Here is an 18406-nt window from a genome sequence, read left to right on the forward strand (position 1 = left end):
ACCAGATGCGTTTTTACCTAATTTTATTGGGGAGAAGTGCCTACGGGGGGGGGGGTGTCTTGGGAACCTCGATGCAAAGATGGGTGACCTGGGATAAAAAGCTGCCTGCTGGGTCCCTCAGTCCAGCTTGCATTTGCTAGGTCTCCTCAGGCTTCCAAAAAGGGACTGGGATGCCCCCTAGTTTGGGCAAGGCCTGGTTCCCTCATGGTACCTTGGGGAATGGGGGCAGCATATTGGCTCTCTGAGCAGGAGGCACAGACTTGTACTTAGTAAAATATTTCATTAGTTATGCCTCAGTGTTTTTAAAAGATTCAGCAGAGTGCTGGAGTGTGTGTGTGTTGAACTTGCTTCCATGTGCCAACTCTCCTGCGATTTCTCTGGTGGGGTCTGTTTGTCTCCAAGAAGCTGCCCTTTCTGGCAGTAGGAAGATGGGAAGAGCCCTCTACCATAGACTGATGGTTGAAGTCAGTGGGCTAAGCTCTGCTGGCAACAGAAACGCGGTGCTGCTTAATAGAAGAAATGTAGGCAATTTCCTGAGATTCTGGGGTTATCTGTTGAATCACTATTCCTGTGAGGTCAGCCTAAGCCCCTCAGAATCTCCAGGCACCTCGCTAATACTAAGCACTTCCCCTGCCCAGGGTACGGGATAGAGAGGGATATGCTTCACTGTGAAGCACCACTGCTAGGGCCACATTATCCCAGGCTCCCCCGAGGCCTGATCCTGCAAAGTCGGGGCACCTAGTCAGGATCTCAGTCCCTGCCACTTAAGATTCTTGTGTTCAGGCCTCATGTGGGAGGTGGAGTTTCTTTTCTGATCTCTCCCCTAATTTCAACCCCAGGAGGCAGGGTTCAGAGTCCCAGACCAAAAGCCAGTGCTGCCAGTCGGGTGCGCCCTGCCCCCGTGGGTCTGCAGTGTGCTTCGCAGCACGTATGCAGCACTAGTCCGTGCCGTCCACCAGCTCACACAGCATGTTTTCCAACGCAGTGATGCGCTCCTCTTGGGCTTGCACCCGTTCTCGGAGGGCCTTGATCTCCTCCAGCAATGTCTCCAGGGTGTGCTGCTGCTGGCCCGTGGAAGACAGAAGAGACCATGGCAGAGGGCAGGAGGCAGGGGTTAGAGTCAGGGTGGATTGGTCAAGTACTTAGAGCTTACCGACAAGGGGGCTTCGCTGGCTGACTGGCTGCGCCGAGGACTGGCTGGCGGGCGCACATCTAGGATGTTGCGTTTGGTGACCCGGAGCTCACGGTGTTTGGGGGGAACGTAGCCTTCCTTCAGCGAAATGAGCACAGGTTCTGCATCCTGACCCGATAGCCACTCATCAGCTTCCAGGGCTGGCTCAGGACCAGGCGTGTCCGGGTACAGGTCATCCTGGAACAGGTCTGACTGCGGGGGTGGGTGGACAGGAGGGGCTGTGTGAGCTGAGCGCTGGATGGCTGTGTTTGAATGCCTTCCAACCAAGGCCCTACTTCCTCACCTTTCGAGGTACAGTCATGATGATTGGTTCACACTTTCGTTCGTGCAGCTTGTAGAACCTACGGGGGAGGGGAATCCAACATTCCTGCTGACTCCCCATCTTTTTTTAAATCCCCATGTCTGTGACTAAGGTGTTGAAAGTCAACATGCCGAGTAACTACCATTCACACATTATCAGTTTTGGATAGAAACACCTCTGTTGGAATGTCAAGCTAGTGGGCCACTGAACAGGACTAGTATGGCTCCTTCTCCCCAAAGAACTGCACAAACAGGGAAGCCCGGGAACTGACATGAGGAACAGAGGCAGGGGGACAGGAGGGACAAAAGTGCTGACCTGGCGATTTCACATTTGCTGACATCCAGTCCCCGCTTGGGCATGAAACCCATACCCCGTTGCGGTTCTTTGCTGCTGAATGTGTTCAGATAATGCACGAAAGGTGGTTCTTCCGTAATTTCAAAGTACCGAATGCTACTGTCACCCTGCAAAACCAGCCAGTTTAGATGGCACTGCCAGACAGCGCGCTCACATCTTCATCGTAGCCCTGGGTCTTCCAGCCCAACCACCAGCACCTTGCCACACAAGTAGACGATGCTGGAGTCAGGATCGTAGAATGGCAGTAACACTCCGTTGCTTGTGTCCATCTCCTGCAGGGCCACTGGCTCTTCGAAATTGTTCTGCCGAGCACAGGGAGAGTGACCAGCCCTGCTCATCCTCCCGGGTTACTTCAGAATTCTCTTTATGGCCACCCAAATCCCATGCGTTTCCAAGACAGTTCTGGTGAAAGCTACAGGCTCTTCTAGACGTATCTTTCTTTCCCTTTCCCTTGCACGGGAACACCCGGTATGGTTGCATGCAGTCACAGCAAACCACCCCCAGGGACTAGGCATCACCAGGAGGGGGCGCCAGCGCGAGTTCCTTCAGGCGACGCAGCAAAACTGGGCAGTGTTGGGTGTGAGGTGGCAGCAACTTTCCTTCAGCCCTGTCGGAATGGGTACACCCTGCGGGTGCGGGGCGTCTGGCCCCTCGCCCGTGATGCCAGCCCCCGGGGCACACACCCCAAGCCTCCAGCTGTGTTACCGGGTCCCACAGGCCTAGCTCTCGCTGGCTCATGCGGGTGAATCCCGTGGTGAAGATATGACCCAGCCGCGTGAAGACAGCCCGCATGGGCCTCATCCCCTCGTGGGCTGCAAACCTCTCCTGGGAGGAAGGGGAGAAGGGAGGAGCATCACCCTGCTGCCTGCCCTCGGGAGATGGAAAGCTGAGCAACCTTGCCAACCTGAGTGGGGGGTGGGGGTGGGGGTGGGGAAAAGGAGTCCTAAGATCGAGCTTCTCAGAGCTCACGGGAACCCTGGCCTGGAGATCAGGGCTGAGAGAGAGCAGGAGGCCTGGAGCTCTCAGCAGGTTCCCGTCCTTTTGCGTCCTCAAAGGCTGATCACTGGGGCAGGTGATGTCTGCAGGCATCCTAGGGTTGCCGTGGTGTTCTACCCACAAGGGAGCCCCGTGCTCCACTTGGGCCTCTTGGGCCTGGCCACAACTCAGGAGGGTGCTCCTGGTTGACCCTGCAAAGCGAGCCAATGCGCCCGCCTCGGCCTGGCCTACCGGGTCCCAGAGTGCGAGTTGCCGCTCACTCATCCTGCTGAAGCCGGTGCTGAGCAGCTTCCCGTCTGCGGTGAAGACGGCCCGCAGCGGGCGGGCGCCCTCGTGAGGTCGGGCTCGCTCCTGCTCGCAGGGTTAGTGGGTTAGAGTGCCTGCCCACCCCCCCTCCGGCTCCCAGCCGCGCCACGCCTGTGCTCCAAGCAGACATGCAGGCACCCGACACCCCAGGTTACAAGGAGGCCGGCCAGGACAGGGTCATTGGCTTCCCGGGGCACCCAGCTGGGACAAGCAACGCTTGAGGGTTGTTTCAGCCCCACCCAGTGGGTCAATGGGTGGAAAGGTAGTCAGGCCCCAGACCCTGGAAGGTGGCGTTGGATATCTAAGAGGAATGGGTCCAGGAGCTCAGGTTTCATGCAGGTTCTGGCTGGAGGATGGAGTTTCCAGCTTCTCCCTCCTCAATCTCAAAGCAAGGAGCCCTCCTCGGAATTCTTAGATGTATGGGAGGGGAGCGAACCGAACCGGAGCAGGCATAGGGTTGCAGTCTGGGAGCTTACTCAGGGTGGGGATTGAGGCTGTTGAGCCAGCAAGGGCTGCGGGCGGTGGGGGGGAGGGGAGTGTCATGACTAATCTCTGGAGTAGGGATAAAACTGGTAAAAGCTTGGACCAGAGGCTCTGACGACTGAGTATCAGGCGCTAACAGCTGGTGTTGAACAAGGGGTGCTAGGGAGTGGCAGGCCAGGCCAGGCACTCACCGCAACCACTTGACTCTTCCGGGGGTCAATGATGCGCAAGGTCTTGTCCTTGCAGGTGGTGGCTAGCAGGCTGCCGTTGCTGTTCCAACACACGCTGTGGATGACGTCAGGGTGTATGTCGTCCAGGCTCAGCAGTACCTCCCCAGTGCCCACGTTCCAGATGATGATCACATTATCACCACCTGTCCAGAGTGACCAGGCATCTCATCCGAGGCCCGCCTTCCTCACTCCCACCCTCATCTACAGTAGGGACCCGCCTTAGCCCCACCCCAGACCTGCACTGAGCAGGACATTCCTGGCAGTAGGATGCCAAGACAGGATGCCCACACGCTTGGAGTGGCCCTCGAGTGTGATGACAGGTTCTGTGATGTTTCGCACAGGGGTGTAGTCTGGAATCTGCCACACCTAGGTAGGAAGAAAGGTAACACGTAGGTGGGATACAGAGATGGCTCCGCCCACTTAGTGCTATTGATCCTCTTGAGTTATTAAGGGTCAAATACAGGACAAAGCGCGCTGGTACCAGCACCGGGAAGCAGCAGTTCAGAACCAGGCAGCATTATCAGCTCTCCAAAGAATGGCTCATTCACCCTGTCAAGAAAACTTCGGAGTGCTGTAGCCCCGCTCTTAGGGCCCCAAGTTATCCATGGTTATAATTAGTTCTAGGCAGTTCATTCTGGGAGGGCGCCGGTATGTATTTAACTAAAAATAATCTGGGCCCTGGGCAGAATAGGGCAGAGCTCCCGGCCTCTCCCTGCTATCACCTTCCCCAGCACAGGTGAGGCACCTCCCTGCTCCCCAGCCCAGCTTGGCGGCATCCACTTGGCTCCTACCATGACAGTGGTGTCATCTGAGGCACTGGCGATGACGTTGTCATTGTGTGGGCACCAGTCAATGTCCAGCACGGGGCCAGTGTGCCCAGTGATCAGTGGGTAGTTCTTATCCACTCGTCCTGTCTAGAGGGGTCAGAGAGGGAGATGTGGGATCACTGTTGTGTGTGCATGTGCGTATATGTGTGTGCATGTGCATGCATGTGTGATTGTGTGTGTGCATGTGTGCATGTGCATGCATGTGTGATTGTGTGTGAGCATGCACGTGCATGTGTGTGTGTGTGCGTGCGCGCGTGTGCATGCGTGCATGTGTGTGTGTGTGTGTGTGTGCACGCGTGCGTGCGCTTCATGGGCACGCATAAACACTGCTGGAAATGGAACCCAGAGCCCAGCACTTGTTAAGTAAATGGTCAACCTCTGCGCTGCATCCCAGGCCCTCGCCCTCCTGTGTGTGGTTTTGGAGTGAGCAGTAGATTTATTCACCTGTCGATTCTGTGTTATTAGTTTTCTGCGAAGAAAAAAGTCTCTTCACAGACATTTTTTAGAATCTAAGCCCCATCCCCACTCCCCAGTCCACTCCCTAAACTTTGGTGGAGATGCATGGAGTGAAGGCATTTGTATTAGGACTCTGACTCAGAGAGACAGGATGTCTTAACAAGGGACCCATAGCAAGACACGGAACCCAGACTTGAATTAAAGTCCAGCGTTCTTCAAAAGACATTTAGAGAAGGATTTTTTAAAATACAAGGTCTCATTGTGTTTGTTAGCCTAGGCTGCTCCTGCTTTGGCCTGCCCCGTGGTGGGCTACAGGCGTGTACCCACACACCCTGTGTGGAGGGTGTCCTCGAGCCTGTTCCCCAAGTTGGAGTTCCTTTGGCAAGCCCCTGGAGAAAGAGGTCTAAGAGAGTGACCCTGAATGCAGTGGCTTAGCCCCATGGGGCAGACCTCTCCCTGGGTGTCGCCTTGGGTGTGGCCTTGGAGCCATAAGCAGCAGGCAGGCTCCGGTGCTGAATGTCCCTTACAGGGCTGGCGCTCACTTTTCTTTTTGTCTTCATGAGTAAATTGTGGGCGCTCTGAAGGGGTCGGCATTGGCTCAGAGCATGCAGCCTGGGAGAGGGTGTGGCTAAATGGCATCGAGATGGCAGTCCTACTGGGGGAGGAGGTGGCTCTGGCTGAAATGTGAGCCCTTGGGATGGTGTCTCTGGATGGTGTCTGCTTTGTGCAGTGTGAGTCATAGGCTATTGTCAGGCCTGCTCCTGACCCCAACACTTGTGAGGTCTTCTTTAGCAAGGTATAGGGCTCAGTATCTAGGTCAAGGTTATGCTTTGGGGTATCTATCCTGGGTTACAGATGGCTAAATGTCTACAAAGGTGGCAGTCAGTGCCTGTCCCTGTCCCCTATGTGCAGGGGAGGGAGGGCTCTGGCTAGTGTAGGTTTTCTCTTTTTAGTTTCATCCCACTCCCAGGAACACTCTCTCCTCTCCCTCCTTCCCTTCCTCCCTCTCTCCCTCTCTCTCTCTCTCTCTCTGTATGTGTGTTTGTATCTGTCTCTCTGTCTCTGTCTCTCTGTGTGTGTCTCTCTCTCTCTGTCTCTCTCTGACACTAGGGAAAGGTAAGGTCAGAGCCTGACTGCACCATGGTCTGCTGCATCCCAGTGATCTCCATCTTTAACTCCCACCTTGGTTTCCACTAGGAACGCGATACTTCCTGGCCTAGAGAGTGGACACAGGTCACCCTGATATTGCTGTTCCCCAACATTCATTGTGGGTTTGGCAAAGACAGAGTACCCAGTCCACACAGACTGCCCTCCTGGAGGCCTGGACTTCAGTGAGAAAAGGCTAGTGTGGGATATCCCAGAGACCCCAGCCAGTGCCCTCCCAATTTTGTCCTTCCCCACATCCCTCACCTTGGCCAGAGGCAGGACAATGAAGGCACCTCCACCTCCAGCCTCCACAATAATGGCTAGAAATTTGGGGTTGACGGCACAGAAGGCGCTGTCCCATGTGACCTTGGATACCCGGATGTCCTCATAGGCCTGGTCAGCTTTTGCTGCCTGACCAAACACATGCCGGAACTTGCTTTGCCGGACCACACGCCGGCTCATGGCTGGGGCAAAGATAGCGGAGCCGGAGCCCAGAGGCACGTTGGTCCTTAATCCTGTCAACTGTGGGAGGGAGGAGCCAGTGAGTAGGATTATCTGGCAAGGATCTTCAAAGTGACCAGGGTCAGAGGCAGGGTTTTGGCGCCTGTCTGTTGTTTAATCGAGGAAGGATGGGGAGTCTCACAGGCTAGCACGGGACAGTTGAAGCTGACACAGGGCCGAAACTTCCTGCAAGAGCTAATGTTTTGAGGAGCAATATCAGGGGGTCCCCTCATGCTGCTAGTCATGGGTGATTACCTCTTTGCAAGTGTTTGTCCCTCAGAAGGGGCACCTCACTCAACACCTCTTTAAGTCAATGGACCATAGCTCAAGGCTAGTTGGGGGGGCTGGGTAGGACTGCAGCCCTCAAGACCCCACATTCACGTCCCTGGCAGAGTTCAAGCAGATGCGTCTTTTCCTACAGATTCGCCAAGAGTAAAGGTCCTCCTGTTAGCCCTGTTCCCTACTGTTCTCAGGAGATTTCTCCCGTGGTGTCGGGTATGTGGGAATAGGCAGTGTAAGGCCGATCTTCCTTCTGTCTATTTCACCATACACTAGTTTCTTGGGGGGAGCCCTGGCTATGGTCATCTGATACAAATATCTCTGGGGTGCGATGCCTGTGCTGGCTAGTAGGTTCTCTTGGGGGTGGGAGCCCTCTGCCCCACCTGCAAGGACCAGATGTGCAACCAGGGAGGGGGTGAGGTCCACTTTCTGGTGCTATGACCTCAGCTTCTGGAGTTAGGATCTTAGCTATGCTTGTTACTCTTCCCAAGGGGACACAGCAGGTTCTCCCAAAGGCCAACTGCTTCCTGCCCCTCCCTAGCCTGGGCATCCTTGTGCCCTTCAAACCGCTCTGCAGCCCCAGGCCTGAAGGCCGGCCTACTCGCCCCCTCCTCCAGCCTCCTGCCCCGGCAGTGCGTTCCTGTGAGACTAGGTGTCTCCTCGCCAGCCGCTGTCCGGCCAAATATAGACACCAAGTCCGCTCTGCCGGACTGAATTTAGCGGCGGGGGAGGGGGGGCGCAGACCTCTGCCCCCTCCAGAGACCCCGCCCGCGCCGTCGGCTGCGGTGGCGGAGGCGGGGAGGGGGGGTACCTGGTCCTAAGCCGGGCGGAGGTGCTCACGCTGCGACTCCTCTGAGGAGCGGGCCGAGGTGTGCGGAGGGCCGAGGAGGCGGCGTCGGTGCGTCCGGGCCAGCGTGTTCCGGCCGCTGCCTGCGGCTCTCGGCTGCGGGCCCCGCTGCAGTCCCAGCTGCTGCTGCCATCAACCTGAGGGGGCGGGGCCGGACGGGGGCAGGGCCAGGCCAGAGCGGCCACGCCCTGTCCAGCGCGGGAAAGTCGGCGTCTCAACTCCGTCGTAAAACGGGAAGAGTAAGTGTGCGTGCGCTTGCGGGGTGTTCGTGCCTCGTGTCTCCCTCCGTCCCTCGCATACAGGTTCGGGAAGCCTAGGCGCTTGGTCCAAAGAGGGACGCGGAGACTGGGAGCCACCGCGCGAGATCAGGTGCCTGCGCGCCGCATTCCTGCCGCACTCGCGCAGCTAATTTAGTCGTTCCCAGCGGGCGGGGTTGTCCCCAACAGCCACGACCCGCCGGGAAGAGGCCCCAGAAGATACTCTGGGGGAATCGTCTCAGTCGCTTGATGGTCTAGGCTGGCCCAGGGCAACTGTGAGGCTACGGCTGTTATTAACAGCGGTGGGGATTGTTTGAGAACTTTAAACATTGGCACCGGTATAGGCATTTATTTCATTCTATGAGCCACTGCTTAAGCCGGGGGCTCAGAGACCAAGCAGAGAAAAGTGAACTCTCAGCACTAGATTCAAGGGGAAGATGTTGGTATAGATATTTGGCCATATTTTAGAGGTCAGAGAGAACAAGTCTCAAGATGTTTAACCCTCTGGGCTTTGAGATGAATCCCTCACCCCCAAGACCCACAGTCTTGAGTAGTGTTCAAGGTCAAGAAGACAAAATGCAGCCAGTTCCTTGAGTTGTTCCCTCACTGCTTGCTCATGAGTTCCTGATTTCTTCCCTCCCATCTCCGTTCTGGAGGGCAGTATGGGGCCAGTTTCAGGCAGCATATAGACTTAGTAGTGCAATATAGACTTAGTAGTGCAGAGTTTTCCAGAGACCACTGTGTGTGTGTGTGTGTGTGTGTGTGTGTGTGAGAGAGAGAGAGAGAGAGAGAGAGAGAGACAATGAGAATGAGTACGTGGGTGTCTGTAGGCCTGTTTCTCGGGGGGCTTAGGTATTCAGTGGCTTGTAGAGAAACAACCAGAGAGTGTTGGTGCTACATAGAGAATTCACAGCTTCTATGTGTGCATAACCACAAGGACTACAGACTCTTTTACCTTAAGATTCCAGGTTAGCTCACACCGTTCTGGGGACACAGTCTAGCAACCCAAGTTCAGTTCTCAGAACCCACTCAGCAGCTTACAACCATCTATAACCCCAGTTCTTGGGAATCCAATATCCTTTCCTAGCTTCCACAGTACCAGACACAAATGTGGTGCACCTACATATATGCAGGGAAAAAGCCCATATACATAAAGTTAAAAACAAAACCCCAGCCGGGCAAAGAAGCCAATAGGCTTGGTTCCCCCATGGAACTGTCAGCGGGTTCTGAACTGCAATCCATGAGGCTAACAGGAATTTCGTTCCACAAACATTTTCTGAAAGAGAACTAACAAGGGACATGATTTAGTTCATTTGCTTTGGCTACAAAGAAAGCCAAGACTGAACATATTTAGTTGGTCAGGAGCCCAAGCACTCCTAGAATATTTTGTGAGGTGATCATCCCTACACGATCATGCACACCCACTTGTAACAGTGTTCCACTTAGTTGACTTGGCTCATTCATAAAGTAGCAGGCTGTCGTTTTGAAAACAACAAAATTTGACAATTGGGGAATAGAGCTCCCCCAGATAGTACTGTATTTGGGCTGTACTGTACTATATTTGGATAGTACTGCATTTGGGCTTTGTAGCTTTTGTTAATATTTTTTCATGTGCATTGGTGTTTTGCCTGAATGCATGTGTGTGAGGGTGTCATATCTTGGAGTTACAAACAGTTGTGAGCTGCCATGTGGGTGGCAGTATTTGAACCTGGTTCGTCTGGAAGAGCAGTCAGTGCTCTTAACCACTGAGCCCTCTCCCCAGCCTCGTAGATTTTACTGTGATGAAAACTTGTTTGTTCTGTGTTAATGTCTGGTGAGGTCACTCACCCAACAAATCCAGTCATTGCTAGAGCAGGTCACCGCAAATGTCCCACACCAGTCACTCTGCACCACAGCTGGCAGAAGAAATTTGCTTATTCATTCGAACATTCAGATGACAAGCTTCTGTGACTCTTTGACCAGCCAAGTTCCCAGTCTGGTCACCTGATTTGAGTTTCACTGTCTGGGACTTTTGTAACCCTCTTTCCTATGCAGTCTTTTGTGAAAGGTAGCTTATATACATGCACATAAACAAATGCATGTTTATGTGTATATGTGTATATATTTATTTCCCCACACTAAAGTTCTTCAGTGTGTTCTGCTCTGTCTGTTGTTCATGTTCTTTTCTAACCCCTCATCTTCCCCAGCATCCCCCTCTTTTGTTACACTTGAAACAAACATTTTGTCTTCAAAATAAAAATTTATTCAATCTGTAACAAGAACATTGAATCTGCACATCTGCGCACAAGTTCACATTTAAAAACAGCGGAGCACATCAGTAATAATAAAAACAACTATGATACAAGTGGGACATCCCAACCACCAGGATTAAGGAAGGAGATGAGACCACTCTTTATATTCTGCTTTAAATGCCTCAAAAAGGTCCCAGAGATTCCAGGGAGCACCTGCTTTTAATAAAATGAGAGCATATAGAGGTTTGGGATAGCCTGGACAAAGGTAACAGTCAGTGCGAGTCTTTTGGACTTGTTTGGGTTTCAAACAAATGTTACAAAACAAAGTCTAAAGGAGTGGGCGGGAAAGGCACCTTTAGCTATGCCAAGCAAATCACAATCAAATAAAACAAAACCCATCAACTCCCAGGGGGCTTACTGACCAGAACACATGTCAGTTCCTCAGCTTTCCATCCGGGGTCTTTGCTCTCTAAGCAGGACGCTGCCACCAGCATCACTGTGAAGATGGACAGCAGCACCAGCTCTCACCTGGGGTGGGGTGGGACTCTTCAAGCTGATAAGGGGTGATTCCAGTTTAGAAATCCCGTCCTAGATCTCTGGGGCACTGAGATGAGGCTGGTTCTTTTCCTAGCAGAAGCAGGCCTAGTCACCTCTGCTTCAGGCTGGAGCAGTACAGAAGCACCTTGCAATAGCTCTCCATGGCATCAAGTTGTCCCAAAGCCCTGGGGAGAGGAGCGTGCACCTTCCTGCTTTGGTGGCAGGCCTTTTCCTAATATGGGTGCCAGATGAGTCGAGGCATCACGTACACTTATGTCCAATACATGCTTGATCTTTTAGTTTGGAAGGGATAACAAAGTCTATGATTTTTTTTAAGTTGGATTGGTGCTGAAACAACGGAATGTCACCTTGTCTACCGTTAAAAAGCAAAAACCAAACAATCATACTATTCACTCACCATCATGACCATCACTATGGAGACATACCAGCACTGAGAAAGACTGCTGGATGCGGGACACAGGTGCAGGACACAGATGGAGTTCAGCTCCAAATCTGACCCACTTATTCACAAGGGCTGACAATAATATGGCATTTTCTCTGGGGGAGGACTCAGGACAGCCATGGCATCAGTGCCTGAGGCCACAGCAATAATGCATATTTTAACACTCACAAAGTAAACAAAGTATCCACAGATAGTTGTTTGAAATAGCCAAGAAAAATGGCTTTTCTTTAAAATGCCCTTAAAACTTTTTGCATAATGCTTTCTTAGAAAATAAAAAATCCCCAACTCCCACAGAACATCTTTACTGAAAGAGGACTTCAGGTGCAGAGTCCTGTGAGCAACTGTGTCAGAGGTCTCTCAGAGGAAGCATCTGGGCTCAGGAGCAGGAGACCTTGGAGCCTGGGATGTATCCCCAGGTTGTCTCTGGAGCTCTTGGTAGTTCCCAGAATGAGAAAGAAGGAAATTGCAGGAGAGACAAAGGTATAGAACAGAAAAACACTGAAGTTGCTGAAGAGGTGGGGATGCAGGAACAGGAACGAGCATGTTAAAAAGAACAAGAGGCAACCAAGTGGAGGTGAAGTGTTCCCTCCTGTACTGTGCCCACACCACCCACTGCTGCTGTTTCCAAAAACAACAAAGGGCTGGGGTCCTCTCCCTACAGTCAGGTGTAGCTTATATAGTCAGGCTATCGCTCCAATTCTGCCTGCTCCTGGGGCTGTTAGCCCAGGCACTGAAATGTCAGCTCCCCTGTCTAAGGGCCCACATGTGTGCTTATACACTTTTTCAGACCTACTGACAGGACTACTGTGGTCTTAAAAACAGTAAAGAGAGACAGAGGCATTGAGCGAGAGGTTAAGCACTAGTCAGGAGGTCAAGGGTTTTCCTGTTTCGTCAGAGTTAGGTCCAGGCTTTCCACGAATAGAAAAAACAGACAGACGACCCGAAATTATCAAATGCTAAAGTAAAAAGTCTTCAACAGCTTATCATGCACCTGCCTTACCCATAAGCATGACTTACGAACAACCCAAGTGTTGGGGTTTGGAGGGCTGGCAAGACCCTTTGGCATAGCTGAATTATAGACCCTGTGTGGAAGATACCTAGGCAGGTAAGTTAAATGATATGAAATACAATTAAGAAGGGAGACAGCAGAAGATGGTTTCTTCCATTCTTTAAATCTTGAAAACAAAAACCGGTGTTGTCATCTGCATATCTGTTCCTCTGCTCCCCATTGCCCTCACCGGGTATTTTCTCAGTCCCTGCTGTGAGAGACAAAGTGAGGACATTCTGTACTGGAAGATGAGAGAGCAGCACCCACTGCTGATAATGTGTGGCATATGGATGCTACTTTTTTTGAGACAGGGTCTCACTCTATAGCCAAAGCTGGTGTCCAGCTCATAGTGATCCTCCTGCCTCAGTCTCCCAAGTGCTGGGACTGCAGATGTGAGCTATTACACCCAACTTTTATTATTATTTTTTGGTGATGCAATCTCTCAAACTTGATGTAAATACTCTTGTTACCCTATCATAATTTCTTGTCCTACTGTCATACTGGTAGACAGGATTCTTGAGCAGATGGGTCCTAGAATCCACCATCTTGCCTCCCAAGCCTCCCTCACACTGCTACATACCACCTAATGAGACAACATACAAATATCCAGGATACACAAAGCTGTGACATTTACAGAAACTACCAAAAGCCAGCACAGGTATATAGAACTTCTACACCACATATTTTCTGCAGGTGGTCACCAGCTGCTTCCTGACAGTGATGTCAGAACCAACCACGGCTTACGGCAAGTGGACTCCCAGTTCTGGGGCACTTGAAAATGGCTGCAGTCTACTTTTCCTGCATCCTACTACCTGCTCCCTCCAAAGTCTGCCTCTAATGATAATCTGTGTGTCTGTCTTTTTCTGACTAGGGCTATGATGAATTAAAAACCTGGCTCCTACCCAGACAATCCTCAGCAATGTCGATATCAACACAAACAAGCAGGAAGCAAATTTGTAGACCTCTTCAGTTTTGCTGAGCTGTGGTGGTTCTCTCCAGATGTTTTCTGTACTATTTTCAGGGCATATTTGGAATAGACAAGCCAGTGTTAAAGAGCAGTGGGGCAGCAACAAAGCAGTGGGGTCCTAGGTGAATTCTGTGCCTTTGGCTGAGCCGCCCCAGCCTCTCAGCCTACACTAGGAGCCTACTAACTGCTTTGGGCAGTGAAGATACATATCTGACTGTGCTTCAGCTACAGTCAAACAATGATCTGGGACTTCAGCCTCAAACAGAAGCCAGCGTTCAGTGTGATCTAGTAGGACCCTGCAGGGGTTTCTTAAGAGGAAGTACTTAATTTGGCAGGAGCTGGCAATTTAAGTTTTCATTTAAAACAAAGATTTCTACAAAAAATTACCAGTTTATTTCTGGTGTCTCTCTTTTCCAGTTGCAACTCTACTCCTTAACAAGAATAAATCAAAAGACCCACAATATCAACCATGAAACATTAAAAAGTGACATTATGTACATAAATACTGTGTATGAACTGTAGAGAAAAGACAAACCTTCTAGGAAAAATTAGGGGAAAAAACTTGCGTCAAGTGTTAATAAGTTCTATATATGTAATGTAACAAAATATAATTTGTGAAATTAAGAACAGGGCAGGATGGGGAAACAGCAAGAGAGAAGAAATAAATTGGAAAACCACGAGCATTAAACTCAGAAGGCCCAGAGTATTCAATAAGAGGGTTAAAACCCCAGCATGTATTCATTTTACAAGAACACACTGACTTTGCTGTTTTTCAAGCCTGTTTTCGGGCCTTTAGTTGGGGAATGGTGGCAGAGACTGTCATCTGGGGGGAGGGAGATCAGGCAGGCAGGGCCAGGACTCACCTGTGTGGATTCCACTGGCCCCCTGCAGCGACTCAGGGGCTGTGTTTCCACCTTTGATCCCACCTTCTCTCTTAATACATTTCTCTACAGATGACCTTGAATTTCAATTACAGTTCCCTTAGATTTCCAGATTGTTTTCTTGGGGAAAATTATTTGCTTCCTAGGTTTCTATCAGTAGGCCAATTACCACTCTTTTTCTGTAATGACTGTTGCATTTTGGAATATCCGAAGAAATGGGAGTCTCAACTGCCTCTTAAAGCAAAGCAGAGCCTGCAACTTCACAGACTCCAAAGGAGGGCTGCAGGAGGAGGCTGAGAGCAGTGACTTCCCTTTGCCCTTCAGCAGATAGGTCGCCTCAGGCCTGGGTGAGCAGTTCCAGTTCCCAGCTTCAGTGCCACCTACTCCATCTGTTTCTTTCCCTCAACCAAGCAGGCATGTCTTTTCTCAGAGGGCAAAATGAGAAGAGACAGGTGGCAGTTGATTGAAAAACAGCAATTTGCCTTTGATAAAGGTGCTCTTTGAAAAAAATTTTCTTTTGAGGTTTGAATTTTTAAAAAATAAAAAATAACAAAATGATCTTGCCATACACACACACACACACACACACACACACACACACACACACACACCCAAACCCTGCATGAGTCAGGAACAGTAAAATGACCAAAAATATTATAAAATTAACCAATAAAGTGCATGTTCCTTACATATTACACCACCCCTTTAACAAACATTTTCTTAGAAAATCACGTGTGTGGGCTCAGGATCGATCACATGGTGTTATAGAAGGGGTTGGTTGTCCGTTTTTTATCATTTGCTCTTTTCAGTCTCCTAAGGGGGTGAGTTCTGCCATGTTGCTGACGGGGTGCCACAGCCAGCCCTGGAGTAGGGCCTGTATACTGCAGACCCTGTGTCTGTAGCAAAGGAAGGCCTCCTTCAGAACTAGTCAATTCTGGTCTTGCCTTGGGGAACAAACACTGCTGACTGTAACCAAACTCTTTGGCATACTGCACACTGGGCCTCTCCACTAGTTTGCTCTGTACCATAGACTCTGTTGTTTTGAATTGCTCTACACAATACTTGGTGGGCTGTGGGTTCTGGTGCACACCTGGGGTTTCTGCGGGCTCGTGGGCCATCAAGGCATGCATGCCTGAGTCTGTTCTGAGGAAGGGCTGAAGCAATTTGAGATGAGGGGATTCTGAGGAGAGCAGCTCTCTATCAGGTAAGTAGTCTTTACAAAGGTCCAGGTAACCCAACTTGGCAAGAGAAGCCGAGCGCCTCATTTGTGATGTTTTGGAGAACCCTGCCTGGAATATCATGCGAGACTCAATTTCTTTAGCGTGCTCCTTCTCCATACCAGGGCTGTGGCTGAGATCTCTTATATTTTCACTACTAGAGCTATGTGGGATTCGACAGGCTTCGGGAGATGGGTCCAGTTTTTTCTGTAACACGCCAACACTGTCACCAAGTTTGTTGATTAAGCTTAGGTCTTCGTTAGTTAATGGAGAGGATCTGTGCGCCATCCCACTACCACTGGGAAGGAAGTCCCCCCGGCTGTCCTCCCAGGTGACCTGCTCTGAAGACAGCTCAGTGTCTGTGGCACTGCTCTGCTGTGTGCAGCCCTCCAGGTGAACCACGGAGTGGGGACGCCAACAATCCAGGCTGGCAGATACTCCCTGGGTACTGCAGCTGACAAAAGGTGCTGCTGTCTTGAAGGGTGTGGACGGGCTGTCCCCTTTGTCTTGAGGGATACTTAACATAGGGGTTGGGTCAGTGGGCCTGTCACACTCAGAGGAAGAATGAGGCAGAGGTAGCACTTGGGGATGCAGAGAAACTTGACTGGGGTCCAGAGTCCTGTTCAGATTTTCATCCAGAGCACAAAACATAGTGATAGACCTCTCCATCTTCACTTCCCTCAGTCCTTGTTTCTCACCCTCTTTGCTGGGTGTTATCTCAGTGTGATCCAGTGATGTAACTGTCGGTGTATACTCAATGATTTCTATTTTCTTCGGGAGGGGAAGAAGGATGGCCTGTGTCTCACAGTCCTGGTTTGGAACCACAGTCCTCTGCTTCTTCGGGTCTCCTTCCTGCTTCTTACTTCTACAGGCTGACCCTAGGCGGTCCTGAGGAGCTGGCAGGGGATGGTGCTCCAGCAGCTCAGAGGCTGCAACAGTGGGGTTCTGCTCACAGTGGGACAGGGACCCGGCTTCAGAACCACTGCATTTCCTGTTAGCCTTGCTCAGCTCGGCTTCTTTGAGGAAAAATGAATGTTCTGGGGTGGGTTCATCACTTTTCCATTTTGGCATTAGGTCTGCTACAGAAGAATCATTCTTAGAGTTTTTGCGATTAGATAATGTGGGACCTGCAGAGGCTGTACCATGGTTCTCCTGTTCTTGTCGCAAGCGCTCTTCAAACTCCAGGGTGGCTCGCCTCACAGACCCAGGGCACCACTTGGCACTAGAGTGCATCCCTGGGCCCCAGTCATGTTCCCCCTCAACTGGTTCCTCTTCTTCCAAGTCTACTGTGGACGAGTGTGTGGTCAGACAGCCTTCTTCTGGGGCACACTTCCCTGAGTCTCTAGCTAGTTCTGGCGGAACACTACAGAAACTCTCATCCTGCTCCAAATGTCCAGGTCTGTTCTCAGGGACTTGGACCCTCTCCAGGGGCAGCTCATGGATGGTACTCTTCTTTGGCGTATGGCATGGGTTGGAGAGGATATCTCCTTTTAACTGAACCTGCCCAACTCCTTGACTAATGGACTCAATTTCAGTGACAATTTCTTTGACTGAAATTGCATTTTCTGAGTGAGACTGCATGATGATGTCTGGGCTGACAAGTTCTGAGACTGCCTATGAAGAGAAAATAGTGAGATGGTTATGGCAAATTGTGGTCTCACCTAGTAACCCTGTGATCTGAGAGAACCTGTCTATGAGAACATAAGTTTCGGTGCCAAGTGCATAGGTTCACTGTGCTGTCAGACTATAGGAACAAAACAGAATGCATCATCAAGGCAGAAGGAAAAAAACACATTATAAGGTATACCACTGTTTACTAAATTTTGTTCTATTTACTCAAGCAAGATTTTAATTCAGGACTTTGTTTTAAAATGTGCAAACAAAAAAATGTGCAAATAGCTATGGGGCCTTTTATAACCCATATTTATAGTACCACTAGCATCTAGGTCTAAGACCATAAAGAAATAAGTGAAACCTTTTCCTAGCTGGCTTATAACTTCTTCTTCTTCTTCTTTTTTTTTTAAGATTTATTTACATAATGTTATCAGTACACTGCAGCATCTTCAGACACACCAGAAGAGGGCATTGGATCTCTTTATAGATATTTGAAAGCCACCATGTGGTTGCTGGGTATTGAACTCAGGACCTCTGGAAGAGCATCTTAATCACTGAGCCATCTCTCTAGCCCATGGCTTATTAACTTCTAATGTGATAGTAACTTATCCAAGTGGTAACAGTTCTTTCAAATGCTTGGTGGCCAGTATAAGACAGGGCAAGATGGCTGTGGCTGCCATCTGATGTACAATTTGAAGATTCACTGCTATTCTCTCTCTCAGTAGTTTTCAACAGATCACCCACATCACTGTTTCTCCTGGATGGGAGAATGTGCTTTGTATCTGACCTCACAATCTCTCAATTTTTCTTCCTTTCTCTCTGTTTTTCTATCTTTCAAGATTTTTAAGTCTTATGTGTAGTGTATGAATATTTTGCCTGCATGTATGTATGTGTACCATATGCATGCTTAGTGCTCTCCTAGTCAGAGAATGCAACTAATCCCGGAAATAGAATTATGAATAGTTATGAGCTACCACATAGGTGCTAGGAATCAAACCCAGGTCTTCTGCAAGAACAGGTACTTTAAACTGATAAGCCATTGCTCTAGCTCTTTCTTTCTTTCTTTCTTTCTTTCTTTCTTTCTTTCTTTCTTTCTTTCTTTCTTTCTTTCTTTCTTTCTTTCTTTCTTTCTTTCTTTCTTTCTTCCTTCCTTCCTTCCTTCCTTCCTTCCTTCCTCCCTCCCTCCCTTCCTTCCTTCCTTCCTTCTTCACTCCCTCCCTCCCTTCTTCCCTCCCTCCCCATCTCAACAGGGTTTCTCTGTGTAGCCCTGGTT

At 50.3% G+C, this 18406-nt stretch overlaps 2 protein-coding genes across 9 annotated transcripts in view; both read right to left on the reverse strand.

The window, feature by feature from the left end:
* Positions 1–15: 15 nt before the first annotated feature.
* Coro6 (coronin 6) lies at positions 16–8085 on the reverse strand. Of its 4 annotated transcripts, XM_052196256.1 has the most exons (11): positions 7883–8085; positions 6556–6813; positions 4654–4776; positions 4099–4228; positions 3824–4005; positions 3075–3194; positions 2045–2149; positions 1809–1954; positions 1476–1533; positions 1154–1384; positions 16–1064 (listed from the first exon to the last, which is right to left on the reverse strand). In XM_052196256.1, the coding sequence occupies exons 2-11, from the start codon at positions 6751–6753 to the stop codon at positions 939–941; spliced, it is 1419 nt and encodes a 472-aa protein (XP_052052216.1). In that variant the 5' UTR covers positions 6754–6813; positions 7883–8085; the 3' UTR covers positions 16–938. The 4 variants fall into 4 exon arrangements, with proteins under 4 accessions (XP_052052216.1, XP_052052214.1, XP_052052215.1 ...); XM_052196254.1 differs by lacking the exon at positions 3075–3194 and having other exon boundaries at positions 7883–8084; XM_052196255.1 differs by lacking the exon at positions 3075–3194 and having other exon boundaries at positions 16–1061; positions 7883–8083.
* A 2309-nt stretch (positions 8086–10394) lies between these two features.
* Positions 10395–18406, reverse strand: part of Ssh2 (slingshot protein phosphatase 2) — a 260142-nt gene continuing 252130 nt past the window's right edge. For all 5 annotated transcript variants that reach the window (XM_052196435.1, XM_052196430.1, XM_052196429.1 and 2 more), the window contains one exon: positions 10395–17133. In XM_052196435.1, the coding sequence (XP_052052395.1) occupies positions 15055–17133 (2079 nt within the window). In that variant the 3' untranslated portion in view covers positions 10395–15054. The remainder of the gene's footprint in view (positions 17134–18406) is intronic.

The sequence above is a fragment of the Apodemus sylvaticus genome, chromosome 10 (genome assembly GCF_947179515.1).
Source record: "Apodemus sylvaticus chromosome 10, mApoSyl1.1, whole genome shotgun sequence".
Lineage (NCBI taxonomy): Eukaryota > Metazoa > Chordata > Mammalia > Rodentia > Muridae > Apodemus > Apodemus sylvaticus.

Coding starts and splice junctions, on each gene's coding strand:
- Coro6 (XM_052196256.1), bottom strand. CDS start 6,753: ATGAGCCGGCGTGTGGTCCGGCAAAGCAAGTTCCGGCATGTGTTTGGT. Junction 4,777..6,555: donor TTGTCCTGCCTCTGGCCAAG/GTGAGGGATGTG, acceptor TGACCCCTCTAG/ACAGGACGAGTGGATAAGAA. Junction 1,534..1,808: donor AGCAAATGTGAAATCGCCAG/GTCAGCACTTTT, acceptor CCTCCCCCGTAG/GTTCTACAAGCTGCACGAAC.